At 44.8% G+C, this 9,751-nt stretch overlaps 1 protein-coding gene across 1 annotated transcript in view; it reads left to right on the top strand.

The window, feature by feature from the left end:
• The window catches only part of rpl14 (ribosomal protein L14), a 4,429-nt gene extending 225 nt beyond the window's left edge, over window positions 1–4,204 (top strand). Inside the window, exons 2-6 of the mRNA XM_082186019.1 lie at window positions 698–799; window positions 888–982; window positions 3,116–3,215; window positions 3,299–3,352; window positions 4,110–4,204. Of these exons, the coding sequence (XP_082042145.1) occupies window positions 698–799; window positions 888–982; window positions 3,116–3,215; window positions 3,299–3,352; window positions 4,110–4,172 (414 nt within the window). The 3' untranslated portion in view covers window positions 4,173–4,204. The remainder of the gene's footprint in view (window positions 1–697; window positions 800–887; window positions 983–3,115; window positions 3,216–3,298; window positions 3,353–4,109) is intronic.
• Window positions 4,205–9,751: the final 5,547 nt, after the last annotated feature.

Here is a 9,751-nt window from a genome sequence, read left to right as displayed (position 1 = left end):
TATAAATGAGTCTTTTAGCGCTATCGGTGAGAAAGAGCGTCAGATGTGCCTCGAAACAACGTGGTTGAGTGAGTGAGTGAGAGAGAGAGAGCGAGAGCTAGGCCGGAGTCTGCAGACACTCGTGTTTCACAGGATCATCAAATGATGATAAATGACCGAAACACTCGATATAAATGTGTTTTATTGCGAGAAAGTTGTGTTATTCGGTCCCGTTCGCACGGGCACGAACAGAGAGAGCGCGCGCCCGAGAGCAACCGGCTGAAGCACGCGCTTAAAGAGACAGTTCACGCGAAAATTATAATTCTGTCATAATTTACTCATGCTCATGTTCATAACCTGTATGTAGTTCGTTTTTCTGCTGAACACAGATGTTTTAAAGAGTGTCGGTAATCGAACAGTTGCTCTGCCCATAGTAGGAAAAAAAATACTATTGAAGTGAATGGAGTCCAACAACCGTTCGGTCCCCGACAGCCTTTAAGACATCATCTCTTGTGTTAGGGTCAGGGTTAGGGTCAGCTGAAGAGAGAAACTAGTACAGGTCTGGATCAGCTTGAGGGTCAGTAAATTACAGAATTAAAGTTAGATTGTGAACATTACTGGAGACACAGGGCAGTGCCCGTCATGAGATCTGCCTTTCTGTCACTGGGATGTTTTACACTGAAAATGCATTAATAGTTTTATTTACTTTTTTCTTCAGGTTTTTAAGCGCTTTGTCGAAATCGGCCGCGTTGCTTTTGTGGCTTTCGGGCCGTATGAGGGGAAGCTGGTGGCGATTGTAGATGTTATTGACCAAAACAGGGTGAGTTTATACACTACAGTACTGTTAGTCACGCTATAAAGCTTCATGAACACTGTGTCAGGGCTGAATATGTTGTGATTGTGTTCAGGCGCTGGTGGACGGCCCGTGCACTGGGGTCAAGAGGCAGGCCATGCCCTTCAAGTGCCTGCAGCTCACAGACTACGTCATCAAAGTCCCTCACAGGTGAGCTGTGTGTGTGTGTGTGTCCCATCATGCCCTGCTTCATCACTGTAGAGCAGGAGAAACACTGTGTGTGTGTGAGAGAGAGAGAGTCAGGCTGTGTGTGTGTGTGTGTGTGTGTCCCATCATGCCCTGCTTCATCACTGTAGAGCAGGAGAAACACTGTGTGTGTGAGAGAGTGAGAGTCAGGCAGTGTGTGTGTGTGTCCCATCATGCCCTGCTTCATCACTGTAGAGCAGGAGAAACAGTATGTGTGTATGTGAGAGAGTCAGGCTGTGTGTGGATTCAGAGATAGAGATCGACCAGGATGGGCATTTTTGTCAATGTCTCATGTCAATCATTGGCGGGTCTTAAGCGAGGGGGGAGGGGTGTGTCCGTCATGGAGATATTTTAAGAAAATTAATGTTGACAAAACATTTCTATAAAAACATGAACGTATGGATAGAAAAATAGCACTGCTAGATTATGACGCATCAATGTTTTATAAAAGGAAAACGGAGAGTCGAGTAACCCAGTCAGTGATATCTGGCACTGCATTAGAGCTGAACTGAATAAACTGCAGCGGTTCATAAACTCATCCTATATTAGTTTAATCAGATGTATATCTACTACGACTCGCATCTGCTCATCCTTACACAGAACATGCTTTAGGGCCCGTCCACACGGAGACGCGTTTCGCTGTATACGTATATTTTTTTAATCGTATTGGTGTTTCGTCCACACGGATCCGGCGTTTTCGGAGACTGAACCCGCCATTTTTTGAAACCGGGTCCCAAGGTGGATAAATCTGAAAACGCCGCCCTTGAGTTTTCGTGTGTACGGCCAATCCGTATATTTTGCGAAACGATGATGTCATCACACCAAGTGTCAACTAGTCAGACACCGTTAAGTCACAGCAACTACATTTATGGTTTTTCATATTGTTCAACAAAGTTCTTGATTAAAAGAAAAGAAAAAAAGAAGCTACTGTGCCTAATATTATTGTTGTATACAGCGCGCAAGGTTTATGCGCGAGCTCCAAGTCTTCTTCTCCGTTTTTAGTGTATGTCTGTGGCAGAATTACAGCGCCACATACTGGTCTGGCATGTATACTACATCGTTTTGAGTCGGTTTCAGTGGTTTCGTGTGTACGCAGATATTTCTTGAGACGACGCCGTGTTTACGGAATTTTTTTTTTTGAACTGGGGAAAAAAATATCGGATAGGGAAAGCTCTGGCTTCGTGTGGATGTGGCCTAAGTTGCACAGTGAGATTCAAACCACAAGGCTTGAAATTGCAGCCATTTTACTCTTGAAATGTAATCTGTGCGACCTAACAATATTTGGGAGCATTTGTGCGAGTGTGAATAATGGCTGTGGTGCGACCCGTTCATTCTCTACAACACACACGCTTCATCCTTACATTCTTAACTTCACAGCAGATTTTAGATTGGTTAATATTAGCTGTCAATCACTCCCCCTCACTGCGCTCCAGTGTCACGTGACCGGGAGCCGACTACCGCTAGGCTGAATAAGAGAGATGAATCGAACGCTGACAGACTTCTACGCCGTCACCTAAACACTCACACACTCCTGGAGTTGATGATGTGGATGAACAGGAAGCGTTCTGATTTCGGAGAGAGTGTCTGAAAGGTTTGGAGTGTCTCCGCTGTGCTGATGGTTCACTGTAAAGCCTGTCGGACAGAGTTCACAGGTCACACGGTGTTCGCTACTGAATCGACACGCTAAAGGCCGATCCGCTGCACTAGCCTAGCTAACGGCACGTTCGGCTCATACCTGACCCTAACCCTACAGCGTTCATTCCAGCTCTGGCCAGATGTAGATCCTCTAGATAGAGCGTTAGTTTCCAGTGTTTCCAGAGCTTCTGCTGGAAGTGAGAGCGTTTGATCATCAGCTGTGCTTTTGAATCTGAACATTGGACTTTAAAATGTCAAACTTGTTATTCATTTTGTGTTCTTTAAATTGTGTTTGTAACATTTACAACAATGTCTTAAACTTTTCTATTAATATTTTTAATGAGAATTACTTTAAGATGAAAATATATTAAAATCTCGGCTGGTTTTTGTGTAGATCTGGAGAATGAGGTGTGGGAGGAACAGATGTTGATGTGTGTGTGTGTGTGTGTGTGTGTTCCCCAGCGCGCGTCAGAAGTACGTGAGGAGAGCCTGGGAGAAGGCCGAGGTCAGCAAGAAGTGGGAGGAGAGCAGCTGGGCCAAGAAGATCGAGGCCAGGAAGAAGGTGACGCTCAGAGACTCTGCTGGACATTACTGATCAATATATGAATGATATGATTCATAATCATGATGCTTTTCTTCCAACAGAGGGCAAAAATGTCTGACTTCGATCGCTTCAAGGTGATGAAGGCCAAGAAAATGGTACGTTTGCTCTGTTGGACAGTGAGTGTGTAGTGAGTATATGAACACGTGTTGGCCTGAGTGTGTGTGTGTGTGTGTGTAGTGAGTATATGAACACGTGTTGGCCTGAGTGTGTGTGTGTGTGTGTGTGTGTGTGTGTGTGTGTGTGTGTGTGTAGTGAGTATATGAACACGTGTTGGCCTGAGTGTGTGTGTGTGTAGTGAGTATATGAACACGTGTTGGCCTGAGTGAGTGTGTGTGTGTGTGTGTGTGTGTAGTGAGTATATGAACACGTGTTGGTGTGTGTGTGTGTAGTGAGTATATGAACACGTGTTGGCCTGAGTGTGTGTAGTGAGTATATGAACACGTGTTGGCCTGAGTGTGTGTGTGTAGTGAGTATATGAACACGTGTTGGTGTGTGTGTGTGTAGTGAGTATATGAACACGTGTTGGCCTGAGTGTGTGTGTAGTGAGTATATGAACACGTGTTGGCCTGAGTGTGTGTAGTGAGTATATGAACACGTGTTGGCCTGAGTGTGTGTAGTGAGTATATGAACACGTGTTGGCCTGAGTGTGTGTGTAGTGAGTATATGAACACGTGTTGGCCTGAGTGTGTGTAGTGAGTATATGAACACGTGTTGGCCTGAGTGTGTGTAGTGAGTATATGAACACGTGTTGGCCTGAGTGTGTGTGTGTAGTGAGTATATGAACACATGTTGGCCTGAGTGTGTGTGTAGTGAGTATGAGCACGAGCTGATCAGTTTGTCTTCTCTCCACAGAGGAACAAGATCATCAAGCACGAGATGAAGAAGCTCCAGAAAGCTGAACAAAAGAAAGCATAAACTATCATAAATAAACATGTTTGACTTGTAAACGTGACTCTCGCGTGTTGTATCTGTTCTGTGATCCGGAGTGTGTGTAGTTTTGATGAGTTTAGAGTTGTTGAAGTGAGGAACACATGAACACCGGCTAGACTTAAGTGCGGTCGATCTGTTAGCGTTAGCTGTTAACGTTAGCCATTAGCTGTCAGGATTAGGTCAGGGGTCAGATCACAGGAACCACATGATTACGGTAAAGTCTCATTCGTTAACACTAGTTATTATATAAACTAACACAGAGATATAATTCTGTCGAAGTGTTAAATCTCAGTTCATGTAATGAAACATTATTGTAAAGTGTTACCAAGTATTTTCATTCAGACTTAATGTGTTAAAATAATTAAACAAGTTTTGATTAAAAAATAGTAAAATGTTGACATGAACATTTGCTGTTAGTTCAGTTTCATGTATTGAAACATTGTAGTGTCATGATCTAATGTTTTATATATTTTATGACATTAATTTATACAATGTGAATTTCTTCAGGGGTTTTAGATTCATAAATGCTGTAAAATTGCTCATTGGTTCATGATGGGTGTTGTCTCTAATGTACACCAGTTCCTCCTCTCAGTGAAGAGTTCTCGGTTCTGATCTGCTGATCTGCAGTTCCTCCTCTCAGTGAAGTGTTCTCGGTGCTGATCTGCAGTTCCTCCTCTCAGTGAAGTGTTCTCGGTGCTGATCTGCGGATCTGCAGTTCCTCCTCTCAGTGAAGTGTTCTCGGTGCTGATCTGCAGTTCCTCCTCTCAGTGAAGTGTTCTCGGTTCTGATCTGCGGATCTGCAGTTCCTCCTCTCAGTGAAGTGTTCTCGGTGCTGATCTGCAGTTCCTCCTCTCAGTGAAGTGTTCTCGGTTCTGATCTGCGGATCTGCAGTTCCTCCTCTCAGTGAAGTGTTCTCGGTGCTGATCTGCAGTTCCTCCTCTCAGTGAAGTGTTCTGGGTGCTGATCTGCAGTTCCTCCTCTCAGTGAAGTGTTCTCGGTGCTGATCTGCAGTTCCTCCTCTCAGTGAAGTGTTCTCGGTGCTGATCTGCAGTTCTTCCTCTCAGTGAAGTGTTCTCGGTGCTGATCTGCAGTTCCTCCTCTCAGTGAAGTGTTCTCGGTGCTGATCTGCAGTTCCTCCTCTCAGTGAAGTGTTCTCGGTGCTGATCTGCAGTTCCTCCTCTCAGTGAAGTGTTCTCGGTGCTGATCTGCAGTTCCTCCTCTCAGTGAAGTGTTCTCGGTGCTGATCTGCAGTTCCTCCTCTCAGTGAAGTGTTCTCGGTGCTGATCTGCAGTTCCTCCTCTCAGTGAAGTGTTCTGGGTGCTGATCTGCAGTTCCTCCTCTCAGTGAAGTGTTCTCGGTGCTGATCTGCAGTTCCTCCTCTCAGTGAAGTGTTCTCGGTGCTGATCTGCAGTTCCTCCTCTCAGTGAAGTGTTCTGGGTGCTGATCTGCAGTTCTTCCTCTCAGTGAAGTGTTCTCGGTGCTGATCTGCAGTTCCTCCTCTCAGTGAAGTGTTCTCGGTGCTGATCTGCAGTTCCTCCTCTCAGTGAAGTGTTCTCGGTGCTGATCTGCAGTTCCTCCTCTCAGTGAAGTGTTCTCGGTGCTGATCTGCAGTTCCTCCTCTCAGTGAAGTGTTCTCGGTGCTGATCTGCAGTTCCTCCTCTCAGTGAAGTGTTCTCGGTGCTGATCTGCAGTTCCTCCTCTCAGTGAAGTGTTCTCGGTGCTGATCTGCAGTTCCTCCTCTCAGTGAAGTGTTCTCGGTGCTGATCTGCAGTTCCTCCTCTCAGTGAAGTGTTCTGGGTGCTGATCTGCAGTTCCTCCTCTCAGTGAAGTTTTCTCGGTGCTGATCTGCAGTTCCTCCTCTCAGTGAAGTGTTCTCGGTGCTGATCTGCAGTTCCTCCTCTCAGTGAAGTGTTCTGGGTGCTGATCTGCAGTTCCTCCTCTCAGTGAAGTGTTCTCGGTGCTGATCTGCAGTTCCTCCTCTCAGTGAAGTGTTCTCGGTGCTGATCTGCAGTTCCTCCTCTCAGTGAAGTGTTCTCGGTGCTGATCTGCAGTTCCTCCTCTCAGTGAAGTGTTCTCGGTGCTGATCTGCAGTTCCTCCTCTCAGTGAAGTGTTCTGGGTGCTGATCTGCAGTTCCTCCTCTCAGTGAAGTGTTCTCGGTGCTGATCTGCAGTTCCTCCTCTCAGTGAAGTGTTCTCGGTGCTGATCTGCAGTTCCTCCTCTCAGTGAAGTGTTCTCGGTGCTGATCTGCAGTTCCTCCTCTCAGTGAAGTGTTCTCGGTGCTGATCTGCAGTTCCTCCTCTCAGTGAAGTGTTCTCGGTGCTGATCTGCAGTTCCTCCTCTCAGTGAAGTGTTCTCGGTGCTGATCTGCAGTTCCTCCTCTCAGTGAAGTGTTCTGGGTGCTGATCTGCAGTTCCTCCTCTCAGTGAAGTGTTCTCGGTGCTGATCTGCAGTTCCTCCTCTCAGTGAAGTGTTCTCGGTGCTGATCTGCAGTTCCTCCTCTCAGTGAAGTGTTCTCGGTGCTGATCTGCAGTTCCTCCTCTCAGTGAAGTGTTCTCGGTGCTGATCTGCAGTTCCTCCTCTCAGTGAAGAGTTCTCGAGGCTCTCGTGTAAAGCCTCCACTGATCTGCAGTCTGTGGGGTTTCATCAGGCTCTCATTGCTTTGGTCATGATTATATACTGACTCTTACATCACGACTGTAGCTTGAGTTTCACACTTCTACAGTCTGCGGTTTCACATCAGCGCATGGAGAGATCTGTCTCAGCTGCAGAATCTGTTTCTGCTCCATGCGCGAGTAATGTTTTAATGTAAAGTTGTATCTGTGTATGGATGGACAGCTGGAGATCAAGCTGGACAACATCTAATCATGTCTCAGTGCTCGAGGCTGATCTGCACTGTTGTTTCACAGCTGCTATAATAACAGGACAGCGACTAACACTAACTCTTGCTTGTGTTCTGCATGTTCATGATGTTCTTGTATTTTCCTCGAAGCATTATTTCTCATGGCTTCAGCTGTGATCGACAGATCATGATCCACTCTTACATTAGTGGGTGGAGCAATGAAGAGAGGGGCATGTCCGTGCAGGTTGATCTCAGGTGATGCTGTGTGTTTCTCCATCAGTCATGTGACCTCAGGAGACTCAGGTGATGCTGTGTGTTTCATCAGTCATGTGACCTCAGGAGACTCAAGGTGTGTTGGACATCGGCTGCGGCTGGATGTAACCGATCGGCGAGAGTAGCCGCGTGCAGGCGGGGAGGAGCTGCAAACGGAGACGTGAAGTCGGACACTTTCTGGTTCCCGTAGTGACCGTTCACGTGGTGTTCGCGTACTTTACCACAGCTGAAGTGAAATAAATGTAATATTTGCCAAATAATACACAGATGTTTCAGAGACATTTTCATTCAATAGGCCTACTTTATGTACTGCTTCATACAGCGTCTGTTTGAACAAGAATAAAGTTCAACATAAGCTACTATCAATGAAGTGGAGTCTATACGTTTTTTAATCAGTTTTAATTTGATAAACATGACACAATATAACATCGCAACGACATGAAAAGAGTGTTTACTGTTATAAAAAACTGATTTGTGAACTTTAGATGAACTAAAGGTGTTCGAATAAACACGAAACACACGTGATCGTTGTCATGCGGTGAATCCGGCCAGTCGTGGATCAGCTGTGTCGTCATCAGCCCTCCTGCAGCCGCTCTTGAGAAGCTGCGCTGGCTGAGTTCTCCGCATAGACAGTATATAAACTGGACACAGCGACCCCATTGGATTCAACGGAGACAAGTGAAGTCAATTAGAAGCACTAACTTCCTGATGGTCGAGCGTACTGCGCAGACTCACACTGAGCTTGATGACGTAGATGTGACGTGAGCAACCCGTCTGTCTTCTAGTAGCTGTACCAAGAGAAATCTGAATCATTCCCTTCCGAAACTTGCACAGACGGAGAGCGTGAGTAGGAGGTGTCCATGAGTTAGGAGCAGGAGAAACTTTTGCTAAGTATTCTGATTAATTACTTTGTCATTTTGCCTCCACGTCTCCCCGATTGCCCGCGAGCTTCTCCTCCTGTCCATACGGTAATCTCTCTACTGTGCGACAGAGAGTCGTGTGGTTATGACGCAATCGTTAGCCTATTTTTACAAAAACTGCTTCTACAGGGCCATAACGTAAGATACAAGGTAATGGAGCCTTTTATACATTTTCGTGTTTCTTTAGAAATAAATAATGGACAAATGGAGTCTTTAAACGCCTCAGATGTAAAGTTATTCACTGTCAAAGTGACGCCAAAATGAATGGGAGTCAATGGGATGCTAACAGCAGGTGATGGTCCGCTAGCCAATGGCGGCGCCCGGGGAAACTTCAAAATAATATGAAACCCTGCCCCCCTGGTTCTCCGGCTACTCTCGAATTGCTCTCGCGGTACTTTGATGGCATACGTCACAGTCACGTGGCGTCGGCGCTGTATCAAGTCGGACAAAAAAGCTGTTCAACTAAAAACGTAAAACTTTTAATGCGTTTTGGTCGTTCGTTTACAGGACAATAGCGTTTGGGCGGCCGAAAACGCAAACTTTTGAAAACGGACTCCATGTAAACAACAAAAACGCGAATCTCTGAAGACGATGACGTCATGCACATGCGCATTACATGTTCAGCCTATAGTGTTTTTACAGTATTTTTACAGTAAACACAGCAGGTTGGTGCTTAAAAAAAGTTCCATCAATGATGTATAAATGATGTTTTTGTGCTTACGTTTTGAGAACGTTATTAGAGACTGGGGTCTTATTTATAAAAATATGCGTAGGATGCTTACTAAAAGTGTACGTGCGCCCGAAAGCCAAAAAATATTCAGACTTATAAAAGCGTGCGAACGGCAGAACCTGCGCAAAATTCCCTTTATAATCCCAGTCAGAGGAAGATGGAGAACATGAGTCTCCTCCCCGAAATACCCAAATATGAGCTTACAACGCCTCGTTTTACTATGCATATCCTCATCTGCATATCATTTGCATATGCATATTCATCCACGTGATGCCATGTTTAATGGTACAAGACATTAGGAAAATATGAGATATGGGTGTGCATCACATTACGTTGCTAAAAATAATTTAGTAGCCGATCCTCGCCTTGTTTTTGAAAAAATAAATCAAATAGTATAAAATATATTTCAGAGAAAGTTTTTCTTAATCTGTTCCACTGACCAAATAGTATTTTGAATTGCTTTAGATTTTTAATGTAAACAGATAGGCCTTATTGTGCATTATTTGTGTGTAAATATTTCCTCAGACCGTGAGTTCTTCTATTATCATGCGCTAATCAAACATTAACACACAGCTCGCCTCAGGAGAAGTGTTCAACACAAGCGCATACACTACTCATATTTCTGTTTATTAGAGTATGAAAAATGTTGTAACTTCTCGGTAATGAATTCATGTAAATTAACTCCATTAATGAGAATGGCATATTTAATCTAAATGTGTATATCAGATGTAAAACAGAGTTTAAATCATTCTTTTGTGTATTTAAACTGTTATTGTGAACATCACTGCATTTATGATTATG

Source organism: Leuciscus leuciscus (assembly GCF_965113295.1).
Source record: "Leuciscus leuciscus genome assembly, chromosome: 12".
Lineage (NCBI taxonomy): Eukaryota > Metazoa > Chordata > Actinopteri > Cypriniformes > Leuciscidae > Leuciscus > Leuciscus leuciscus.
The sequence above is the reverse complement of the archived record's forward strand: the minus strand, read 5'-3'. Positions and strand labels throughout refer to the sequence as shown.